This window comes from Panthera pardus, unplaced genomic scaffold, assembly GCF_024362965.1.
Source record: "Panthera pardus isolate Hobbes unplaced genomic scaffold, ASM2436296v1 HiC_scaffold_27, whole genome shotgun sequence".
Lineage (NCBI taxonomy): Eukaryota > Metazoa > Chordata > Mammalia > Carnivora > Felidae > Panthera > Panthera pardus.
The window spans coordinates 49,805,526-49,831,752 of record NW_026526843.1 but is presented as its reverse complement, the minus strand read 5'-3'; the positions used below and the strand labels follow the sequence as shown (position 1 = coordinate 49,831,752).

The 26,227-nt window shown below is 35.6% G+C and overlaps 1 protein-coding gene and 1 non-coding gene across 2 annotated transcripts in view; one reads left to right on the top strand and one right to left on the bottom strand.

The window, feature by feature from the left end:
* DIAPH2 (diaphanous related formin 2) overlaps window positions 1-26,227 on the top strand; it is a 986,776-nt gene that overhangs the window by 782,177 nt on the left and 178,372 nt on the right. The window contains exon 26 of the mRNA XM_053891427.1: window positions 7,930-8,025. Coding sequence (XP_053747402.1) covers window positions 7,930-8,025 — 96 coding nt within the window. The remainder of the gene's footprint in view (window positions 1-7,929; window positions 8,026-26,227) is intronic.
* LOC128773968 (U6 spliceosomal RNA) lies at window positions 23,759-23,865 on the bottom strand. The gene has a single exon (XR_008418459.1). It is a non-coding gene; the product is annotated as a U6 spliceosomal RNA (small nuclear RNA).

Genomic DNA, 26,227 nt, shown 5'->3' with positions numbered 1-26,227 from the left:
CAGTAGAAATTAATTCATTTGTGTTAACAAGCTTCTCTTTAAGGTACACATACATCAGGAAAAGTTAACTTACCAGTTAAGTTACCCTAATAAACTTAGGTAGCACCTACCATGTAGAAACCTGTGGAGAAGTTGCCTCATCCTTCACCATTAATCACTTGGGAGCAGAATGCCCATTTATCTTGTGATCCCTAATACATTATTTATTTCATGATAAATTGTACCTAAAACATTAACCTTAAAATTGTTAAGGAAGAGTAGTATTCACTATGAAGTTTATCCATGATCTGATGATTTGCCTCACTATAGGAAACTGTTAATTACCTGTTCTGGCAAGGAGATGAGATAACAGAATGAATTAACTCTCTAACCAACATTTTTCCCTGTAGTTTTATCTTTAGTTGCTCTGAGATTAATTTTGTTTTTTGGTAGGTACCACTGTGCTAGGCCTCAACCTGGGAGCATAACATTTTTCTGTTTGTTTTACAAAGTTTCAAGTGCCGTGTAATGTAATTACTACACTGCCCCTAACTCATCCTGTGGTTTCTGGTAATTTCTTCTGAGCTCCTGTGTCCTTTTTCCCTCTTAAAAGTTTTCTTCTTTTTGCCAGGAACATCTGCCTTCATTATTTTCTGTAAAACTTTATACATTCTATGTATGCCCTCTTTTAATCTCTTTGAAGTAGTATCTTGATTTTCTTAAATACTTTTCATTGCCATAAATAACTTCATAGACTATTATCTTAGTTACCATCTGTTGATTTTCCAAGTCACCACTTTCTTCATTCTTCACTCACTTCCAACTAAACCACAAACTAACAAAAATCTCACATCAGGTATAGGCTTTCCAGATGTTTGTAGACTTCAATACAAGTTGCCAAGGTTTTATCATATCTGTTGATACAGTGCCTTGCCAAATGATTTGACTGTATTTCTAACTTATGTGTGGTATTAGTATTACTCTTACATGTAGATATTATGGTCCTGTAGCACATTGTGTTATTTTCACCATACTGTATTTGCCATTTACTAAGTCTATTACCTCTTATTTTGTTGAATTATAAGAGATGTTTTTTAGCCTTGGGCCTTCATTTTTTTTTCTTTAGATCCCAGAGAAGGAATTTTGTTTCTTTCTTTTTTCTTAGGTGAGAAGTCTTATAATTTTGTACCATCTACAAACCCATCTTGCAGTGTGGTCTGAATCTGGACAATAACAGATAGTGTGAAAAAGATTGAATCTAACATTGATTTTTCTTGTACTCTACTTATCACTGCCTTCTTACACTGACAATTTCCATTTACTACTGCTCATGACCTTGCTAACAAAACCAATTTTATTTTTCTATTTAGTCCTTCACTAATAATACCAAAATTTTTCCCAGGATTATATGCATAGAATAATATTTGTCACTACAAATTAAATTTCATTCTTTGTATAACTGATTTCTCTCCTACTCTGGTCCATTTTGTGTACGACTATGAGGCTGACCTTAAATGTTACTTTATCGTGTCACTATCTTGCTAGCTTTTTAGAGTCCCTTGAAGCACATTCAGATTTCTTACTTTGATATCCAAAGCCCTCTAGAACTTTACTCTGATCTTACCTATGCAACTATAACTCCCATACCTTTCAACTGTGTTGTTCTCCCTGTGGTTTATCATGCAGACCATGCGTGTTTGACTTCAGGTAGCTATACTTATTCAAAACAACCTTGACACATTTTACCCTCTTAAAAATTATATGATATGAACAGGTGAAGCCAATATATGATGATAAAAATCAGAGTAAATATTGCCTCTTAGTGGTGGAGGCAAGAGGGAATTTTCTCGGGGTAATAGAAAGTTTCAATATCTTGCTTGTGGTAGTACTTACACGGGTATAGGTACTTGTTAGAATTCATCAGGGTGTAGGTACTTGTTAGAATTCATCAAAGTGTATACTTAAGATCTATGCATCACAATATTTATAAACTTACACACACACACACACACACACACAGAGCAAGCAAGTGAGCACATGAGTGTGTGCTAGGAGTTAATACATCTAGATTTTAGTGTCTTCAAACCAGTCATTCTTCAACCTTTTTTTAATGTAATGTTTTCAGAGGCTTAACTTAAGCCCTCATTCTTCCATGAGTCTTCCCCAACTCTTCTAGGCCCACAGAGACCATAGCTTTATTTTAAAAAAATTATATAGTCTTGGGGTGCCTGAGTGGCTCAGTCGGTTGAGCATCCGACTTCAGCTCAGGTCATGATCTCACAGCTCGTGGGTTCAAGCCCCGTGTCAGGCTCTGTGGTGACAGCTCAGAGCCTGGAGCCTGCTTTGGATTCTGTGTCTCCCTCTCTCTGCCCCTCCCCTACTCATGCTCGCTCACTCTCTCTCATTCTTTCTCAAAAATAAAAATAAAAACATTAAAAAAAGTTTTCAAATTATATAGTCTCTGTAAGTATTGGCTCACATGGCAGGGTCCTACCCTCAGTAAGAAGTCTTTTGTTTCTTTTGGGTCATTTTATACTGATTTGTTTTTGATAACTTCTTCAACTTTTGAGCAGCTCAGCTTTTCCAGAAAGCCTTAATTATACAATTGAGAATTCAAGGAGGCTATAATAGTGAATTAAAGCCATATGCCCATGATGTTAGGATCTTAGGAAATAATTTTTATAATGTTGGCTTTAGTTTAGTCATTTTTGAGGAGTAATGAACTGGAGTTGGGTCTTAGGCAATGGGAATGTCCAAGGCACTAAGTGTTAGGTTCTTAGAAAAATAAGGGATATCGTAATTTAAAATGTTTGATAAAAAGAAAGGAGATTTCAGAGCATTTTCTTTTTTTAATGTTTATTTATTTTTGAGAGACAGAGGCAGAGAGACAGAGTGTGACTGGGAGAGGGACAGAAAGAGAGGGGTACACAGAATCCCAAGCAGGCTCCAGACTCAGAGCTGTCGGCACAGAGCCTGACATGGGGCTTGGACTCATTAACCAGGAGATCATGACCTTATCCAAAGTATGATGCTTAACCCGCATAACTGACTGAGTCACCCAGGTGCCCCTCAGAGCACTTTGAAAAACTTTGAAGGGGCAGAGATTTTACCCCAATTGTATGGTAACAAGTCAGGCTGCCATAGTTTTAGGAATGCTTACATAAGAAACTAGGCTCCTGGGTCAGAGACAAAGAATTCTGTCATTCATGGTACAGCCAGCAGTGTGAGCTTCATGTTCATATTGCTTTCTCTTGCCTTCCAACTCCCCCATGGTGATGCCAAGGTGAGCTCAGGTGGATGCTATGCACACAATGGCTTTATATTACTTCTGAGGAACCTGGTTTTAGGGAACCCAAATCCTTTATAATAAAATGAAAGCAAACTGCCTGACATTTACCCTAGAGGGAAATATAATCTGTCCTCAAAACAAACAGACCTACCCTCTGCTCTGAAGAGAGACACTATATCTTTCAAGGCTGTTCAGTATAAAAAGATAGTCCAGAAGAAAGGTCATCAATGCTTGTGCTCATAAAATGCACATAAATGTGAGAAGCCCACAGAGAACTGCCTCTAAATAAGTTTGTGCTAGCCACTGGGGAATAGTCTTGCACAAAGGTGTACCAGAGATAACTTAGTTTATCTAGGGCTAATATTAATCTATGGCATCTCCAAACTCTTCTTGGGGAAATTAAGTCAACACAACACAGGTAAATGTTGACGATGAAAATTTGAGGTCAGCAGGCATTCTGTATCCACTGCATGACCAACACTGTTGGAAACATGAAATAGAAGGTACAGTGCATGACTTTCATTTTACCCAAAGATATGTAGCTCACATAGAGCCCCACTGGACTGCATGTAACCTGCCTAGCTAGCTCCTTAATACTGTCTGTGATCTAATTTCAGGATCAAATGTCAGAAACTTGCCTCTGAATTGTTACTTCCAGACATGCCCATATATTACCATTTTAGTGGCCAAAAAGCATTACCAATTTTTTCCTTGATATTCATTCACTCAGTAAATAAGTATTGAAAGATGTAAGAAAACACAGTTTTCTATGCAATTCAATAAAACTATTTTCCTTTCCAATGGAAAAAAAAGACATTTTTTTCCTGAATTTGACCTCATAGACCAAGAAATAGAAAATAAAAACAGCTACTCATTACAAATCACATCTAAGTAAGAATTAATGGTTCTATGAACTTGGAAATTCTAAGTGAATTATCAACTTCACACAACTCAATCACATACCAAATTTCACTGAAATTCATTTAAAATGAAGGATAATGTCTTTCAGATGATCATGTTAGCTTCCATTTTGTTTTAGGAAGAGTAACTGAAATGTAAATCAGTTCTATGATATATTTATAAACACTTCATTCCTTCAGGTTAGGTATTTCAGGAAAATCTCTCAACTCTATGAAAAGTTATGGAGCAAATGAAAAAGTAATAGTAGACTGAAACCTACATTTATTTCTTTTAATATATCAATGATATTTACAGAGACCTGGCCTTCTTTTTCTTTTCTTTTCTTTTCTTTTCTTTTCTTTTCTTTTCTTTCTTTCTTTTTTTTTTTTAAGAACCACTTAGCACATGCCTTCTCAGCAGAGATAGTATATCACCTCCAAGTGGATAAATATTGGTTCTTGGGGAGGTGGGCAGAGAAAAAGCTTAGATATTACAATTGTTTGTGGGCCCCCAAAGGGTTACACTATATAAACAGATATGCTGTACATCTGTTGTATTATATTTAAATGTTGGAGGGATGAGGAAAAAAATATCTAAAAAGGCTCCTCAGGGGGAGGAGAGAAACAATAATGAAAAAAAAAAGAAAAGCTTAGAAATGGTAATCTAGCATAGTATTTTGACAGGTGTTGTCAGATGGCAACCATTAATTAAGTAAAGGGATTTATTTTTAATTCCTCTCTATATCATATTTGTTCCATCTTTTTAGTATATATACAATATAATCACATTGAAGAATTCTAATGAAATGGCCTCCTTATCATTGTTATATTTTTTTAATGTTTGCACATTATTTATGTAAAATCACATATAAATACTGTTTTGTAGTCTGCTTTTTTCACTTTTATACATGTATTTATTTTTCTACATAGTATTTATAATGACTATTTTTATAAGAATACATGAAATTCAGTTATACTATGGTTCTCTTCTGGTTGTACTTCTATATCTCTAGAAATTCTTTTTTTGTCTTCTCTGAAATTCTACTTCTCCTGACTGCTTTATAAAAATTGGGGTTCTCAGGAATTGCATCGTATGCTCTCTTCTCTTTTCATATAGTATCTCAGGGTGATCTCATGCATCTTCCAAAGGTATTCAAATCTTTAGCTTCAGCCCAGACTTCACTCCCGGGTTTCAGCCTCATATTTTCAACTGCTTACTGAATATCTCTACCTAAATATTCTTCAAAAAATAATCATATTTTCTCAAACCTGTTTATTTCTCAGCCAGGTCTTATTAACTATATTAATACCTTCAAGGTATCCACCCTCTCCATTCACTCTCCTATCACTTTAGCTCAGTTCATTTATACTATACTCCTGACCATTTCCCTTCCTTCTATTAATGCCAACCTCTAAGTCATCTTCCACAGTGCTGTCTGATAAGTCTTTCTAAAATGTAAGTCTGATCAAGTCACTTCCTATTGCTTATGTTTCCCAATAGAGCAGCCACTAGCTACATAAAAATAATAAGCACTTGAAATGTAGCTAATCTGAAGTTAAATGTGCCAAAATAAAAACACACTCAATTTCTGAGACTTAATCTGATAAAAAGAATGTAAAAAACAAATGATTTTATATATATTGAGTTAAACATTTATTTAACATATCAAAATTAATTTCATCTGTTTTTAATGTTTTAAATATGGCTACTAGAAAGTTTAAAATTATGCAGCTCACATTTTTGGCCTGCATTATATATCTCTATGGGAGAGTGTTGACTTACAGGATAGTACTCAAACCCATATCATAGAATTATGATCTTTTACCATCTGGTCACCATATGCCTACTCCATTTTGTCTTCTGCTAACTGCATACAAAGAGGGCTGGTCTTGGTGTCAGACTGACTTGGGTTCATACGTAGGCCCCTCCACATGCCAGCTGTGTGATCTGGAACAAGATGCTTTAACTCTATGTTTCAGTATCCCCAGCTGAAAAACAGAAATAAAACCTATTTCAATGTGTAGTTGGATTAAAAGATACAACAAATGTAGGGGCGCCTGGGTGGCTCAGTCTGTTAAGCGTCCAACTTTGGCTCAGGTCATGATCTCACAGCTCGTGAGTTGGAGCCCCACGTCAGCTCTGTGCTGACCACTTAGAACCTGGAGCCTGCTTCAAATTCTGTGTCTCTCTCTCTCTCCTCCTCCGCTCATGTGCTCTCTCTCTCTCTCTCTCGATCTACTTCAAAAATAAACAAAAACATTTTTAAAAATTTAAAAGATACAACAAATGTAAAGTGCTTACTGCATAAAATGTAATTCTCCCAGGTACATTCTAGCCGTGCCAAACTACTTTCAGCTCCTCTTTTCTTTCTGTTATAGAGAGCAGATGACAGTTTGGATGTGTCTGCAGCTTTAATATTCCTAAATGTGCATAATCCCCTTCCCATGCTTAATCATTGGGGTTCTATTTTCCTTTTATTTTTTCTGTTTTTACCAAATATTAGACCCAAGAACCTCCGTGTTTCCCTTTGTTTTTTATTTAATATTATGTCCTAGTGAATTCACTTTAAAAGAAGAAATGATTGATGTAACATTGAAGAAATCTCAAGTCAAATAAAGGGCATAATCAAAAAAGGTTTTAGCTTGTTCTTGCCCTATAAGAGATTTTTTTTCTGTGATCTGACACCCTATAGTCATTCTTTAAACAAAGTAGGATTTACATTTAACTTTAGAATAGCATCAGCAACAGTTTTTTTTCCCCTCACTCCTGCCTTCTTCTCTTAACCCTTCTGCCTACAAATGTCCTCTATGCCAGACCCACCCATTTAGCTACCACTCAAATTAACCAGTTAGTTAGGATCCTTTTTATCATCAGCTAGGCCCAATGGGAAGATGGACCTCAGCTCACTGTGGATTGTCCACGGTGTAGAAGAGTTCCTGGCAATAAACACCTTGAGGCAAATGCTCTCATAAATCTTAAAAGGGGTTTTGACAGCCAGAATTGTCAAAGATAAGAGTAGGGTAAAATGTTTTAAGTGCATTTCCATTAGGAATTCCCATGTACATCTTTTGAATACCCAGCTCATGGAATCATAACAGTTCTTTCCCATAAGAAAAAATTAGAAACACAATGGCATTCTAAAAGGGATGATGAGACTCTGGCTAACGTCTCTCAAATATAAACTGCAGGCTTTCAAATGATTTGGCCACCTTTTCTTTGTACAATGTCAGCATTTTGAAACGGGTAAAGGATATGGATTAGGTAGAATTGAATGCAAATGTGTTTTGAAAATAGTGTCTTTTGAGATAATAGCAGATGACGGTTGAATGCTGAAAGTATTAATACAATCAGTATTTAACCTTGTGTAGCTCCGCTTCATCAAGTCACGCCCTGCACATTGATTGCATTAAGCCAGGTCCATGGTTTCTTGCTTAGAAATGTCTTAAAAGAATCTTAACAGGAAGGCAGCAGTAGCTGATCAGCTACTGTTTATTTGCATACTGAGTGTGTCATCAATAATACACAAGACAAGGTCCTTAAGTTGAAAGAACAGTGGGATTGGCATGAATTTTGCTTAATGGTGCATAATAAGCAAAGTAGTCTATGGGGCCAGAAACTGACAGGATCCATTATGCTTAAACAGATATATGTCTTTAATTTAAGGATATTATGTAAATCTGACAGGAATTTTTCCCTTTATTTTCCTGTGGTTTAACTTTAATTGCCCCAAGATTAATTCTGATTTCTCCTTTCCCTTCCAGAGGGTGATGAGACTGGAGTAATGGATAATCTTCTAGAAGCCCTACAATCAGGTGCAGCATTCCGAGACCGCAGAAAGCGAATTCCAAGGAATCAAGGTAAAAATCAATTCTAGCCTACATGGTATTATAAAATGTGAATGTTCTTAGCCAAATACCACTCTCTGAAAAACCTTCCCTATGAATATTTTTTAACAGTTGATCTCAGTTCATGTGTGAAAAAGTCTCAACAGTCTTCTATGTCTATGTGATCACAAGTTTCAACTTGGTAAAAGTGTCTTCAAATAACTAAAGACTTTGCAAGAATTTTCAGAAACAAGGACTCAGCTGTGTTTCATATTAAATATTTTAATTGTTATTTTATGTGCATGTGGTTTGGGTGGAATGTGGCTTAAAACCATAAATGAAATTAAATTACTAAAAGTAATTGGCTCTAGGGATGTCACATTGCCTATTCACAGGTTAGGGAAACTGAAACAATGCTTCTTTCTAGAGGTTATTTTGGCTCTGTAGTACAATCCATTCTCCATTCTCCATGTTAATAAAGAGAGGAGAAGAACAGATAATCTAAGATCCTCAAAAGTCTGAAAGCATCTGAACCCCTTTTTCATGTATTTTTAATTAGTAGTAAAACCAGATTATGAAAATTGATCTCAGGGGAAGAAAAACAAAAAAACAAGCCAAATAGCCTTCCTCACTCAAATAGTGCTAGAAAGTTGTCTGTTTTCTCTGTTCATACCCTATGGCTGAGGAAGTAATAGTTCCTTTCAGAATAATCCAAGCTGAGCTATCCACCTCCTTTAAGGAAATTTCTATATTTTTAATTTATATCTTTTTTGGAAGAAGAAGAAATTAGGTGTTTTAATTTTAAAAGTCCTCTTCATGGGCTATGGAGCTATATGGAGAAGTAAATGGAAAAAGGAAAATTAATAGTAAATATGTAAATTCTACTTAATTTAGATTAATAAGATTTGACTTGAATAGCCTGAAATTCAAAAAATATTTTGTATTTGGGCTGGAAAATATGTCTTCAGAATGGAAAGTGGTAGTTCTTTCAAACCACGATACTCCAACAAACCAGTAAAAGGAAGTGGAGCCCAGTACAGAGCTGTCGGGAAAGCTTGTGCTAATGATGAAATTTATGGAGGAAGACAAGAATATAAGTTATGTTCATCTTTTTTGCATTTGGGTGAATTTTGATGGATATAAAGACATTGGAGATGGCCTACAAAAAGAGTGAAAGACTGGAGGAAAGAAAAGTAAAATCTCTATTTGTATATTCATATTAATTTTTAAGGTAATGCTGCAAAGCAGAATACTAGGAGCACTACTAATCTGTACCTATGAAGCAGCCATTCCATCTATCCTCAGTCTTTATCTGTAAAATGAGAAAGTCCTATCATGCTATCAGAGACCCCTTCTACCTCTTAAGGAGAATAGAAACCTTCCCTGTTCTTTCTTGAACTCTCAAAGCATTAATAGTAAAAAAGCAAACTGAAATAACTTTTTTTATTGATTCAGTTCTCTGCTAAGCAGCTGATAAGTATAAGCATGTTATTCTGTGCCATAAGAGAACTGCATTATATTTCTAGGCTGTTTATTTTTAAAATATATTTGCTAAGGCCCCTGTCTGATTAGTCTCACATCTCATACTGACTCTAGAGAGATTGTACTGAGAAAGAGAGAGATCATTCCATGGGATTTCTGTGAGTTTGGTACTCAAGGGATACAGTGTCATCAACTGTGAAATACCAACAGTAGATTCACAAACTGCATAATTTTACAGTACTCATTCCAAGTAATCTAAATTGGGGCCTCCTTTGGTTTGTAGCTAGAATGCCTCCATGAACACACAGGGTGAAAAATATCAGCGCATCTAGTCCTGGCAGACATTTCAAGTAACTACAGCCAATGCAAATGTACAGCAGTAAAAAGAAACTAGAAGCAGACAGTGGCAGTGATTGGTAAAACATCTTGAGCATCAAAGTTCAAACAAAGGAGATGGGGAGGATGGCACAGAGTTGGCAAGTCTGCCAAAAATTTTCCTGCCTGCTTGCCTCTTTCTAAAATCAACAGAACTGGGGATTTCCCCAGATTCCCTCTTTGTTTCTGACTTCCTAATTAGATCATATTTTCATGCTGACCTCCTTTTGTTGTCACTTTCTTGGGTACCTTATTTGGTTCCTTTTCAATGCCCCATTGACTTTATATTGTTATACTTTCCCTGGTCAACACCAACATCCTTGCTCCTTTCTAATCTCCATTTCAACATGATGAGATAAAATCAGAAAAATCAAATTATAAAGGAGACTATTTTTATCAAGTAAAGTAAAATAAGAGGAAATAGCCAAAAAATGTGAAATCAGAGTCAGCCACAGACAGCAAAGATGTACTGCTCTGCTTGCCATCTCCATTATTATAACTTACAGATGGAAATTATGGTATGTAAAATACAGAGATCTACAATTGTGCTTCTAATTGCAGTGTTTTCAATTCAGCATTTCAACAAAATGAGGTGATGGCTTATATTCTTCACTATAAAATCAAAATATTAATAAATGGCATGATTAGTTGCCTAAATTATAAATCTTTCACACTGAGCCTATGTCCCCTCCCCAGGAGCTACCAAATTAGGCAACTCAGAGCTCCCAAATACTGTATCTAGCCCAAATACTAAGAATGTTGTTTCAGGTAAGGGCCCCAAAAGATATATTTCAAAGGAGACTATTATAAAGGGACGCTAATGAAAAAAAATATTGATAATGAGTATAGCACAGGCTCCAACCAGTTAGAATGTACACAGGCAATAAGTAGCCACTATGGTTGTAGTAGAACAAACCATCTGAATATCAACCCAGATTATAAATTTTGCTAATACCAAACTCAGAGGTTAGGAAATGAGCCCCTAAGTATTCATTAATTTATTGTACATCTCTTCTGTGAAAGGCATATGCTAGATATGGAGGAAAATGCAAAAATAATTAAGATTTCCTTAGTTATAAGACCCTTGTGTCTTGTGGGTAATATGGAAAGTACAGAAAAATTACAGAATAAGGAAGAAAATAATAAGGATTACTCAAGAGGTATTAATATACTTTGTGAGTTCAGATGAGCAAAATATATTTTATTGGATATATCAGAAAACGAATTCTGGAAGAAAAGGTTTTCAAGGATGAGTATGGATTTCATTAGTCGGAATTAGAGGTAGGGATAGTGGGCAAATGAAATGTCATTAAGAAAAATACAGAGAGGTGCCTGGGTGGCTCAGTCAGTTGAGTGTCTGACTTCAGCTCAGGTCATAATCTCATGGTTCGTGAGTTCAAACCCCACAGCAGGTTCTGGGCTGACAGCTCTGAGCCTGAAGCCTGCTTCTGATTCTGTGTGTCCCTCTCTCTCTGTCCCTTCCCTGCTCATCCTTCCTCTCTCTCTCTCTCTCTCTCTCTCTCTCTCTCTCTCTCTCTCTCAAAAATAAACATTTAAAAAAAAGAAAAATACAGAAATAAGCAAATGCAAAACACTTTGGGAGCATAGCAAATAGTACACCTAGTAAGAAAGTAGACTGTATAATGTATAGAAGTATGGAGATAATTCTGGAAAAGTAGGTTGGTGCCACAACATAGAGTACTTGAATAAGAGTCTGAGGTGTTAGCATATAATTCTTTCTGCAATGGGGATATACTGAAGGTTTTTAAGCAGTGGAGGAACATGATCAAAGCAATATATTAGGACATTTAATCTATAGAAATGTGAGTGATGAATTATGATTCTACTGTCATACTCAATCAAAAGAGATAATTTAGGGGACGAGGAGTAGCTACATGTCAAGGATAATCCTAGGGTTTTGAGTTTGAATAGCTGGAAAGACAGTTAAGTTATGAAAGAAAACTGTTAAGATCAGGAAAAGGAGTGGTGATGGAAGATAAAGTAAGTTTTAGGAACATGAAACTGAAAGTGACAGCAGAGCATTGAGGTCAAGATGTCCAGAAGTTTCTTGGAAATATAGGTATAGATTTCATCACAAGATTATTGAGTTTGTGAGATTTCTGGTTATAGTACAGAAATGGAAGGGATTGTTAGAGTGACCATTAAGAGAAAAGGATCCAAAACAGAACTTTGAAAATGCCCTCAGTTGGATGCTAAAAGTAGAACTAGCAAAGAAGAGAGAGAAATAGTATTTGGGCAAGTGGGAGGAGAATCAAAACATTGTCCTAGGAGCAAAGGAAAAGGGAAGTATTGAGAAAGCAGAAAAGGTGGGCATTTTCAACAATGACATATGCTATGGTGGAATAAAAAAGATAAAGACCAATGATTTGCCATTTGGGACCTTTCTATCAACTTTTTAAGAGCTTATTTTCAATATTTGTATGGAACTGGGAACCAGAATGCAGGAACTAAGCAGTGACTAGATAGTGAGACTACAGGGATTAATAGTATTCATTTGACAAATGAACAATTGTATCGAATGATTCCTCAGTGTCATGTATTGGTTAAGTACTGAGGATGTACCACCAATCAGGACACTTGCCTCAAGGAGCTCAGATACCTTTGGGAAAACATGTGTGTAGCTGTGTGATAAAATTGCAATATGATTTTATATGTGCTATAATGAGATAGGAACCAAGTCATTGTACAGTGCAGGAGTTAGAGTAAGTTTCCCCACCCCCACTCCTTTGCCTCTCAGGTTTGCATCCCTGGAATATAGACTGTGATGTCTAGGAGTTTGGTGGGTGAAAGGAACATCTCACTTTTCCTCAATAACCTAGTATGTATCTATCCCTTATGAATTTTGCTGAACCTTTCTGGACCATCTTTGTTATAGCCTTTGTTAGCACTCCAGATGATAATTTCCATAGTTACAACCACTTTGGAAAGAATTACCCATAAGTATTCCTGAATTTGTCATTATAACATCAAAGGTAAGCTTTGGAAAAAAAATACACGGAGAAAAACATTGCAGGAGTGAAAAACACACTTAAAATACAAATACACAGTGCCACATCTGTTTCATTACTGAATACCTGTAGACACTCAGAAATGGCTTGTCTTCTCTCAACCAACTTGAGTTATTCATTCTTTGCCCACTAGAAGTAAATATAAACAGTCTTATTAGCAATAGATATCTAACAGCTATTTTGGCTATTACTAGATTTTGGTATATACTTCTAGACATTTAAAAAAAAAACATATAAGAGAAGCATTATGAAGAAATGAAGCCAAGAAACAGAATAAATGTAATTAGGTTTCAGAACTTCACAGGGCAACCAAGAAAATGAAATTTGAAAAAAAGGAAAAAGAAACGGGACACACAGTTATAGTTTTATAGATCAGCAAGATAACAATATAAATGAGAAGGTAAAACTTACCCTTTGACAACAGATAGGGGACAAGGAACTGATTAAAAAAGAAAAACACAGAAGGAAAAAGAAACCAAACTCCAGGTATTAGGGAAAATACCTTTACAACAAAACAAAACCCAAATCCCACATTTTCCTGGGGCTGTCTACCTCACATAAATAACAAAACCCACATTTTCCTGGTTCTTGTTTTCATATACATATCCAGGACCTCAACTGTCCATAAGGGATCTCTGCAGCATTCCTAGAGTTTCTCAAGGGGAAATTTCACAAACACAGTCACCCACCACTTTTCTTCTACCTCTACCTCTAATAATAACATGTATTTCCATGCCTGCTATTTGCTCTAGCACTGGGCACTTTAATGCCTTCGTGATGCCAGAGTTTGACAGTGGTCAGTGACAAAGCAGGGGGAAACACCTCTCTTCCTTTAGTGTGGTAAAGCACTTAACCAGTGTACCAAGCAGCACTAGCTTGTTCCTTAAAATCTTACATTTTGAGAGAAACAGCTTTCAAATTTTTTACATCCCTCTTGATCTCTATAGGATTTGGCCCCATATAGCAAGGCCCAAAAACAAGCCCATGACACATCCCATGTAGCGCTCAGTATCATCCTCATCTTTTGATGACCAAGTTCTGTTGGGGTTTTGTGTTTGTTTGTTTGTTTGTTTGTTTGTTTGTTTTTATTATTAGAGGGTCAAGCTGGTCATTCATACCAAGCTGCTTACTTCTTTCTCCCTTAGGATGAGTTCTTTCTCATGAGGTTCTTCAGTCTTCTATTTTGTAACTGTTCAAATCTTGGACTAGCCAACTAAACTCCATTTTGTCTGTAGTAATTATATTGCAATGTGCAATTCAAATCTAATAAAAGATGACATAATGCAAGCAAATAAACAAAAACGTGGCATTCACCCAAATGACACTTATTAATCAAATACTATGGGCCAGGCAATAGTGCTAGGGCCCTGGAGTGTAAAAATGGATAAAGCATGGGTCTTAACTTCAAGTATTCACAGTCTTGTGGGGAAGACAGATACATACACAATATAAATGTTGTTATACATATGCAGAGAGTGCTGAAAGAGCAACTAGATGCCTAGAGAATTTAAGAAATCCTTCATAATGAAAGTATCATTTGAATTGTGTTTTGATGGAGGCACCTGGGTGGCTCAGTCTGTTGAGCGTCCGGCTTCGGCTCAGGTCATGATCTCATAGTTGGTGAGTTCGAGCCCCGCGTTGGGCTCTGTGCTGACAGCTCAGGGCCTGGAGCCTGCTTCGGATTCTATATCACCCTTTCTGCTCCTCCCCTGCTCGTACGCTCTCTCTCAAAAATAAATAAATATTAAAAAAAATTTTTGAATTGTGTTTTGATGGATGAATAGTAACTTACTTGGAGGAGAACAGGAGGGATAACCATTTCAGATAAAGAAAATGGCAAATACATGCAATGGAGCTAGGGAAGGGTACTGTGGCAATAATGGAAAATTTGTTGCAACAAAGAACTAGAAGAGCTTTTTAAGTAGAGGATTACACACACTCACACACACACACACACACACACACACACACACACAAAAGCAAGAGGGTTTGAGGATCGAAATAACAGATTTGGGGGACATTTATATATATACTGTTATCAAAACCTTGGGATCACCCAGGAAGAATATGTCCAATGAGAGGTAAATAGGCCATGAATAGAGTATATGCGAATCCCAGTTTTGAAGAGGCAAATAGAGGAATCAGCAAAGGACATTGAGGGGAAAAGCAGTTAGAAAGGAAACAAGAGAAGCAGCAAAAACATGACACCTGGAATACTGAGGGTAGACAGAATTTCAGAATGGAGAAAGTCAACAGGGGCACGTTCTGAAGGAAGTTAAGTAAAGTGATGGCTGAAAATAGACCAATGATTTTGTCAAATAGCAGGTGACTGTTGTCCTTTTCCCAAGCAGTTTCAGTGAAACAGTGAAAGTCAAGAGCAAGGTTCTACTGGATTAAAAAATGAATATCTTTTGTAGAGATTAGTAGAGAGTGAAAAGATAAATTGTGTCTCTTCTAGAAATTCTGACAGGAAACTCTAGATACTTACAAGCGTCTTGAAGGTTGCCAATCATAAATTAGTATGTCTAGTTTCATTTACAAATATGTGGACTTTTCCCCTCTTAATTCAATTGTATTTATTGAACATATACTATGTGATATAGTTCAAATATTTTAGCATGCCTAGTGCTTTTACAGAGTTAGCAAAGCACTTTCTCATTTATTGTGTGATATGTGATTCATAGTCATCTAATGCAGAGAGCCTAGTCTCATAAGTTAAAATGAAAGACATTTGTGGCCTCATACAAAGAGAGAATAGATTGGAGGTTAAAGAAAGGTATTCTTAAGTTAACTGGGTAAAAGCTGGGGAGATGTGGGGAGAGAGACAAAAAGGATGAGGCCATCTGCAGAAAATCTTTGTCAACTTTAGAATTAACTGGTTTGCAAGTGATTAAAGTCAGGAGTGGGTGGGTCATAGTATATATATGATTTTCTCGAGATGAGGAAAGGAAGAGGTGAAGAAGTAGCAAATCAAATAATCCTTAGGCAAGCCACTTACTGTTCTCAGTAGTGTTAGTTAGCCTGGTACCTCTTGGCAGTAACTAAAAGATAAATAATAGGGATCTTGGAGAATTGATCAACATTCAGATTCAGGTCATAGATAAATATACAAGAGTGGGTAAGATAATCTGGAGAAAAAAAAACATTTGTGGCACTGATTCTCACCCCTGGCGACACACTGGAATCACTTTGAGGAACTTCTAAGAAATAGCCACATCCAGTTCCTCTGTGAACCAATTAAATACAAATCTGTGGAGTCAGAGCCTGGGCGGTGGTATGTTTTAAAAGTTATCAGGTGAGGGTGCCTGGGTTGGCTCAGTCAGTTGAGCATCTGACTCTTGATTTGGGTTCAGGTCATGAACCCAGGGTCGTGAGATCAAGGCCCGCATGGGACTCTGTGCTGAGCATGGAGCCTGCTTGGGATTCTTTCTGCCGTTCTCTCTCTCTCTCTCTCTCTCTCTCTCTCTCTCCAAAATAAATAAAGTGAAAAATATATATGAATTTTTGTGGTGATTTTAATGTGCCACAAAAGTTGAAAGCCACCAATTTATGGGACTAGTTTGTAAGCTGGAACACATGAAAAAGAGCATGAATAGGTTGGTTATGGAGGTGTGAGGAGAAAAAAAGCTACCGTGTTACTACTTTTCACAGAGAAAGTGCCAAGTAGCATCATGTGTAGTCAAGAGAACCAGTAAAATAAGGAATGGAAAGGATCCATTGGATTTAACTATTAGGAATTCATTAGTGACTTTAGCAAAAATAGTTTTAGAAGAGTGTGTTTAGGGGTTGGGGTGAGAATGGTGTAGAAGCCAGATGTCATTGAGCTCTAAAATGCTATTAATTTTTAAGACATTGTTTTAAAAAAATGTTTATTTTTGAGAGAGAGCAACAGAATGTAAGTGGCGGGGGGCGGGGGCGGGGGAGACAGGATGTGAAGCAGGCTCCAAGGTCTGAGCTGTCAGCACAAAGCCCTATGCAGGGCTCAAACCCACAACCTGTGAGATCATGACTTGAGCCGAAGTCAGACACTTAACCAACTGAGCCACCCAGATGCCCCTTTAAGGCATTTAGTGTCATCTTTTTTTCATCACTAAATGTGAATTTTATGATAAAGCATATACCTAAGTTAATTACATAGGTTTTTTTTGTTTTCTTTTTATTTATGGAAATTATATTTTATGTCTGGGACAGCCATACACATGTATTGATTGATAAGATTGAGGTTTGCATTAGGGAAGCTAGAAACAGAAGATTACTATGTGGTCTGTCCTTGATTATTCTTTAACAACTGGAGAACAAATTGAACACAAACCATTTATGCCCTATTTATATGCAAAATTGTCCTAAGCAAGTACTGATGATGTTCTCTATAGAAATTTCAATCACTTTTGCTTGTCTCTTCTCCTGCACAATATAATCAGCTCTTCTGCGCATTTCTTCTTGGGTGATCTCTGCAGGCCAGTAAGAGATAAGGTCAGTTTCAGTTGATTTTTTAATGACAATATGAAGTTACCAGGCTTCCTTTAGACATTGGGATGTGGAATAAGTTAGGACAAGCAATTATTATGCAGCAATAAATTTTCCTTGGTAGTTTTAATTATATGTCAAAAATTTACAGGCATGGTAGTGTTGGTAGTTAAGCTCCCACAACCACCTGCTTCTTTTATAAACCCTCAATTCAGGAATAAATGGTTGGAATCCTATATGTCAGGTGCATGACACCACTCTAATATGAGCAGACATTGTGCATTTGTAACTACATTAACCGACACGGTATTCATCAGACTGTAATAAGTACCTTAAATTTTCTGGAAAGCTAATTGCTTTCAAAATGAAAGGGGAATAATTGTTTTAATTGATGGTTGTGATTATGGGCTTATCTCTCTCATATGGACTCAGTAGTATATTATTGTGTATTTTCCTAAACAGGGATAAGAATTTGTAAACTCTCTTTCCTCTCCAGCCAAATTCCATCTGCTGCTACAGTGGCCAAAGGTAGCTAGATTCACCTGGAAATGAATGTACTTCCACCCATCTTTTAATTTTTGTGAAACGTTTGAACACACCTCTCTTGTGTATTTTAATTTGAATCTTTTTATTTGTTTGTTTATTTATTTATTTTATATATGAAATTTATTGTCAAATTGGTTTCCATACAACACCCAGTGCTTGTCCCAACAGGTGCCCTCCTTAATACCCATCACCCACCCTCCCCTCCCCCCCACCCCCCCATCAACCCTCAGTTTGTCTCAGTTTTTAACAGTCTCTTATGCTTTGGCTCTCTCCCACTCTAACCTTTTTTTTTTCCTTCCCCTCCCCCATGATCTTCTGTTAAGTTTCTCAGGATCCACATAAGAGTGAAAACATATGGTATCTGTCTTTATCTGTATGACCTATTTCACTTAGCATAACACTCTCGATCTTCTGCATGACATATCATACTGAAACTGGCAAAATACAAGGATAAGAGAAAATTCTGAAAGCAGCTAGGGGTAAACAGGCCCTAACATATAAAGGGAGACAGGTAAGACTAGTGGCAGACCTATCTACTGAAACTTGGCAGGCCAGAAAGGAATGGCAGGAAATCTTCAATGTGGTGAACAGAAAAAATATGCAGCCGAGAATCCTTTATCCAGCAAGTCTGTCATTCAGAATAGGAGAGATAAAGGTCTTCCCAAACAAACAAAAACTGAAGGAATTCATCACCACTAAACCAGTCCAACAAGAGATCCTAAGGGGGATTCTGTGAGTGAAATGTTGCAAGGACCATAAAGTACCAGAGACATCACTACAAGCATGAAACCTACAGATATCACAATGACTCTAAACCCGTATCTTTCTATAATAATACTGAATGTAAATGAACTAAATGCTTCAACCAAAAGACATAGGGTATCAGAATGGATAAAAAAACAAGACCCATCTATTTTCTGTCTACAAGAGACTCATTTTAGACCTGACACCTTCAGATTTAATTTGAATCTTACTCCTGGTAGTTCCTTTCCTTGTGTCCTTTAAAATGAGAGGAATAGAAGGTAAAAGAAGGAAGGAAAAGAGCACTGAGTATCTTAAACTCCATAGGACTCTTTTGAGATTCAAGGGTTTTTTTGTATTACCCATTGGTATTGTTTGCATTTGCAAAAACATGGGCCCAGAGATCTTGAACCTAATATAGTGTTTCACCTATTCCAGAAAACCATGTAAGGTTACACTCAAAGTCTACCCTCTTAAAGATATAGATGATGCAAAGTGTTAAGATACTACAAGGCTTATAACTGTGTTTCACTATTAAAAGATTATGATGTATTTTTACCACCTGGCACATTACTCAGTATAATATATGCTCTTGATAACTATTTGTTGAAAACTTCACAATTATCAAAAAAGATTAGAAATCTACATTAAATCCTTTCAATATATTATACCTGAATCTATCTCTGAAGTTTGAAATTTTGGGGATGAAAGAAATAGAAATTTCATTCTACATCACTGTAAATGGAATTCCATTAAAGCTGAGTTTATTTTATGGGCAAACTTAAATGTCCTGGCTATGTTACCTTCATATGACCTTTCTACTAGTAATGTTTAGGCTTGACAAGTAAAGAAAAATTCTGAGTTTGTATAAAAAACAAAATATTATTATATGTCATTACTCTTACGTCCCTCGTGCTTACATTTGAATGCCACCTTTTTGTCATTTTCAAGTCGCAATTTGTTTTACTCCTAATGCTTAAAGGACAAAATTCTTAATACTACCAGAGGAAATATAGGAAAAATAGAACGTTTTGTTTAAGTTTTATGTATCTTCTCATTAATCTGCAAATATGCTCTATAGAACAGGAGAAGTAGACAGGAGTTAGTGTCTCTTTAGCATAGCAGTAAGTAAATAATAGCTTTCCCAGCTTTCTCACAGATTTACTCAGAACAGATCTTTCTGAAGTTTAAGGGTTTTTATCTAGTATATATGAGTATTTTAAGGATTTGAACTGTTTATTTGAGGGACTACTAGAATCCAGGGTAATATTTTCCCTTTCCACTTGGGAAGGTTTTAGCTTGAGATTTCTAGGGTTATTGGTCTGTTCTATTGTTTGTCTCACATAGATGCAGTATACAGCAAGCAAGACAGTACTCTGTGGGCAATGAACAGGGATTTTTTTTTCATACATTATTCACTACTTTGCAGTGGTTTCAGAAAGTCAATGTATGTCCCAGACACAAAGAAATGAAAAAAACACAAAAACAAGGATATCATTTTCATATTTTTGTTTAGAAAGTTAATACTATTATGTATGGATTTCATCTTTATTGCAAATTTATAATAACTTATATTTTTAACAGCCATATCACTATTGATCAAGGGTGTACATGTCTATCATGTTTGTTAATGAACTGATGATCTTTAAATATTTGGAGCAACCTATGAAGGGGAGTTTGTATCAAGAGGGATAAGCAGTTTGATTTCATGTGGATAACCCAATGTTTATTTTAGTTATATTTGTGACATCATTTCAGTTGCCTATATCAGTACTACTATAAGTGGCAGAGATAATGAAAATTGACTATGTTTTGTACATAATTGTGGATTTCATTTTATTGTCATCAACAGATAGATGGAATCAAAGAAACATGCTGGAATTGAAAAGAAAAAGTTCTCTTGAAAGAATTTTTCTAATATATAGTTTTCATTTTATGGTCCAAATTTAAATGAACTCTCATGCACTTATAGAGAACATTAAAACAAGTTCAGTTAATAGTCATAAAAACCCACAACATGAAGGCACCAAGAGGATGACCATCTTTAGTGACTGAGATAATAATCCAATATAGAAAATAAATTTAGAAATAACCACCATAATAAGTTTCTAGGAAATTATTAGTGGATGTTTTCAATGTTTAATTCTAGTGGGATCAGATTAGAAAAGATAAATTGGGGGAGCACCTGGGTGGTTCAGTTGGTTAAGTGTCCAAATCTTGATTTCAGCTTCACTTAGACTCCCAGGGTCATGGTATCAAGCCCCACATTGAGTTCCATGCTGAGCATGAAGCCTGCTTAAGATTCTCTCTGTCCCCTTCTGCCCCTCTCCCCCCTTCACATGTGTTCTTTATCTTTAAAAAAATAAAATAAAATAAAATAAAATTAAATTAAATTAAATTAAATTAAATTAAATTAAAAAAGACAAATGGGAAGAAAAACATCACATCTTGCAATTTGAATATTATTTTTCCCTTGCCACAAATAGTACTGATCACTTGCATGGTTCATTTAGAACTTCCTGGCAGAGGAAGATGAAAAGCACTGAAAAAATATTTATGGTCAAGTTGAATGCTGCCCACACAGATTCTATGCATTATAGATTATCCTTATGCTTCCAGTTTCTTAACTTTTTTTCCTAGTTACTGTGCTTTGTGGTCTGCGGACCTTTTGTACACCACTTTCCTTACTTCCCTTCTGTTGCTTCAAAAAAATTGTGTTTTATCTTTGTTTCCCACCACCATTGCCCCAATCTGATATTCCACACATTAATTATGGGGAATAAAAACTGGTAGAAAAAATGAGGAAATATAATTGTGTCAGCATTATTTGAAGTCTGTCTTACTTAAGTCTGAGCATTCTGTCTCTTGTGGGAAAACAAAGAGGACTGACAATACTTAACTGTTCCAAATAAATCCTCTCTTACTTTATGCAAAATTGTTTAGGTCTTGATGTCAGCGAGGGGTCATTGAAGGACATTTCAAAGGGACCAAGAAAAGTTCCTAGATGGACTCTTGGTTCCTAGACTTTTTGGAATTATGATATCATCACTGCTAGAATTTATAAGTGCTCCTGGTAGTGAGTAAGGCGTCAAACAAATGGTAAACCTTTTGTATAGCTATAAATTATTTCATCAGTTAGTATAGACTGTTGTGAAATGACTACATGTTTTTTTTTTTTTTTGGCTCTCAGAAAGTATATACTCTGAAAAAAAAAAAAAACCCTAAAGAGAAAAATACCTTTTCATAAAGATTCCTCAGACCACAATGGATAATTAATTACAGCTTGACAGGTATAAACATGTTCAATAAAGAGGAGAGTTGGATACTTCAATAAGTAGGGTAGTTTGGCAGGTTTAGTACTTTAAAAACTTTTTTATCTCTCCAAATTCATTCAAATAATATACTAGATTTTACTGAAATAGGTTTTAATTACGTTCCACTCTAAGGAGAAATCTTTATTCTTAAGACATGTACACCAAAATATTTTTAAAAAATACTTGTCTTGCATTGATATGCTAATTTTTCTCTAATGTTTTGAAAACATGAAACTGTTCATTCACTTTTTGTTTAACTTGGAGGCTAACTCCAGTAAAAGTGACTCTGTGTGAATTTATCTGTTTATTTAAACCAAAGCATAGCCCTTAGAAAATAGCATCTTTTATCAATCATGATTTTTAATCAAGTCTTGTGAAAGCATTTTTATTATGCATTATAGATAACTTTTTAAATGACTTAAATTCAATTCTTGACAATGAAATAGGTTTTGTTTTCCTAGATGATTTGACTATAAAAGTTAAATATGGCAAGTTTTGTTAAAGTGGGAAAGAACCTCGTTTTTTTTTTTTTCTTTCAAAGATTTATTTATTTTTGAGAGAGAGTGTAAGCAGGGGAAGGGCAGAGAGAGAGGGGCACAGAAGATCCAAAGCTGGTTCTGTGCTGACAGCAGCAAGCCTGAGATAGGGCTCTAACTCACAAACTGTGAGATCATGACCTGAGCTGAAGTCAGAAGCTCAACGACTGAGCCACCCAGGTGCCCCAAAGCTGGATATTGAAGTATGGCTTCTTTCAGCTTCTTTTCTGGTTCTATAACAGGTGGTACATGTCCTGGCATAATTGAAGGTAGAAAGAACGGTGGTTGGGTAGGATTAATCACAGAATTTTACTTCCTGTGTGACCAAACCTGCTTTTGTACCAATTAGCTATGATCTTTTATTCTAGCCTTAGGGTATGAGATTATTAGAGGCAATAATTTCTGAAATATTTTCTTTCTAATATTAGTTTAAGCAAATTTCTGTGCAATGCTCTTATTTCATGATGTGTTTTTTTTTTTTTTTTTTTCCTCCATGTGCTACTTCTTTCCACTAAGCTGCTAAATCATTTGCAGAGGAATTAACGTAATGCTTCTAGAAACATGAATAGCTTGTGGCCTTTTCTGAGTGTCCTACTTCAGAAATAATGCAGCTGCAGTAGCATGTGCCTTTGTTTCTTCCCATTTCTCTCTGCAGGGAAGTTCCTGCTTTAAGGTAGACCCGAGCTCTTTTATTTCCGGGATTTTTCTCTAAATGATGTGAATGTTTCCATCATGTTTTCTAAAGTGCATTGTTTCTTTGTTAACTTATTTCACTATGGTTGACTCTGCAGCTTGTAGGAATAATGAGGAGTGGACAAGAGAGTATAAATAAATAATTACAAATCAATCGTTCCTATCAGGAAAACAACCCCCCAAAAAAGGGCTGTATGAATACAGTCCAGTAATATGATCTTTAAAGATGACACACAGTGCATTTGTTACTTGTGTATGTGATACAAAGAGTATCTCTACAGGCCATAAGATGTCAAAAATGCAGCTAAAATGAGAACAAGCCACTGGTACATTTTTCATGATACTTTGGTCATAGGACTACATCGCTTCACATGAAAAAAGGTCTTATTTGACTTGCATTTGGAACAGAGAGTGAAAGGACTTTGCTGAAGGTTGCCTTGTTTAGTCCCCTTCCCCTAACACATTTCTTTTATGTGATTCTTCCACTTTCATTTCCCATCTTATTTGTTTCCAATCTGAATAGCACACTTTATGAAATGGTCACTGCTTTTGAAGTTCATTCTATAGAACTCTAAGTTTTACTGAGAAGAAAATAAGTTTGTCGAATTTGTGTGTCATCCTTGTGCGGGGGCCCTGTTAGTCTTCTCTGTATTTTTCCAGTTTTAGTGTATGTGCTGCCAAAGTGAGGATGATAACTTCCCCCAAAATAGGTTATTGAACAAATTAGTTAAATCTCATTCAAATAATAGAAGAAAGCAAACTTGGCTTATTCAACTTTCACATCTAATTTGAATCTTTTGTGCATGCTGTCCTCCTGAAAGTGGCCACCACTTGTTAAATTTGAATAGGAGAGAACAAAAAGAGATAGTACAATATTACTTCTTTTCACTAGCTTTAAATTAATTTTAGATTGCACAGAACTACATCTTCATTATTCAAGCAAGAAATTTAATATGTATGCCAAAGGGTTCTACTCTTCTAACTCCTTTAATAATGTCAGGATTCTGCATCAGAAGAACAAGGGAACTAATATTTTGTTGTGGTATAAATGTTTCTCCTTCTAAAGTAACAAAGTTAAAAAATTCTTTTTTCTCATGTTTATGACTCTTCTTTGCCTAATTGAAACAGACTTCGCATGAATAATTTATATTATGGACTACCTTCTTCTTAAGCATTCATGGAAGGAAAAATAAAGTTTTAAAATAAAAAGAAATAAGCCTGCTTTGAAAAGATTATATATCATTGACACTTTTTATCATTTTTATTTTCCTAAAGAAGCTAATTTTGAAACATATGAATGCATTAATTTGGAAATTAATCTTAATTATACTTGCACTGGTTATGCTTCGTGATTAGCACTGGTGCAAGCTTATAATTTAAAAACCTCATAGATTTTTACTGCTATTTGTACCCAGCTGTGTCAACTGTACAAATGATAAAATAATAATCAAAGGACTGATGGCTCAATATAATAGCTATTGTGCTTTAAATATCTTTTATGCTTTGACATTAACTGTCTCTCTTACTTTAGTATCTACTTTTCAAAAATCTACTCATTCCTGACACTATTTAACTGGGGTTATTCGTCCTTTGACAGCACTGCATGCTATTGACAGTATCTCTTAATTTGCTTAATTCCATGATATTTTCTATGTTAATTTTTTACTTTGGGATTTTTAAATGCCAGATATGTGCTTAAAATAGAAAAACCCTCCACTAATAAGATTTAGTCATATAACCTAAGTACTACAGAGTTATCCCAGATGTAATAGGGAGAGATAAAGAAGGGATCACAGATAATAAATTTGTCCTGCTTCCTCCACAAAGTTATTACTGCAAGCTTTAAGTCTCAGCTTTTATTGATAATATAAATATGGGTTATGTAAGGAACGCTTATACCTATTTATAATAGCATTCAAATTTGGTTTTAATAATTGCTTTAGGCCAAACCATTCCATAAACAATACCAAGGCAATTTGAAAATAAGTATTTGTTGCATAATCTTTTTTTATTGCATATGCATTTTATTTTATGATTTTGGTAATTAAAGTAATATAAATAATATTTCCTGGCTAACTGCCAGGTAAACAACTTTACACAATATAAATGTATTTTATCTTGTGAAACAACTGATGGTCATTCAAAAGGAAGATTGTTGGGGAGGGGTTGGAGAAAGTAGTATTTTCAATTGGCTACCAGGCTTTTAACAAAACAATTCCCACTGTAATCTGAGAGAATTTCATCTAACTAAATCCCCACTCAAAGCACAAGCATGGAGTGAGGGCTGTAGTCAGAGGAACAAAGGATGAGAGGACCAATATCTGAATGAATTCCCCCATGGTGCTCTTTCCATTATGCCCTGGGTTAGCACCTCTCACCATTACTTGTGAAAATAGTTGGCATTGAGTGATGCTGTATGTCTTACATTGTACTTGCTAAAATTGCTTATGCAGTTTCAATTGGCCATGGTATTTATCATGTTCTATCCTCAGCATTATGTAGCATGATTAAGCCTATAAAGCAGCTGCTTTTTTTGTGTATGTGGATCAAGTGATTGTTATGCATTGTGCAAACATCAGTTCAACTTTCTTGAGTGCCATGGCACAAAAAAAAAGTGTTTTGTGTTATTCTTCAAATTCAATATTGCCTATATATGTATAGCTCCATCTATTGGTGAGCACAAATCTGTTTTAATGTGAATAGAAGTTGCACATGGATATCAAAAGATTAAAAATCCTCTAAGATATTATAAAATCATGTTATACAGCTCAGTTTTTACAATGGTTCAAATATAGGGGGACATCTGTATGTACTGTGAATTAGTATACATACAATTTTTAACCCACAACACCCTTAAGTATGGCTTTAGAACTGTAAACTTGTTTTGTTTCTTTTAAAGTATGTGGAGGTTGGAGGATAAATTTTAATTATAAAAGCCTCTTTGAAAACTAGACTTGGTAAAATGAACTGTATTGTATGTATACGTATATGCATGTAGTTCTTTTGGTATCTGGTAAGAACTAGCCGCCATTCTAGGATATTTTCCAGTCTC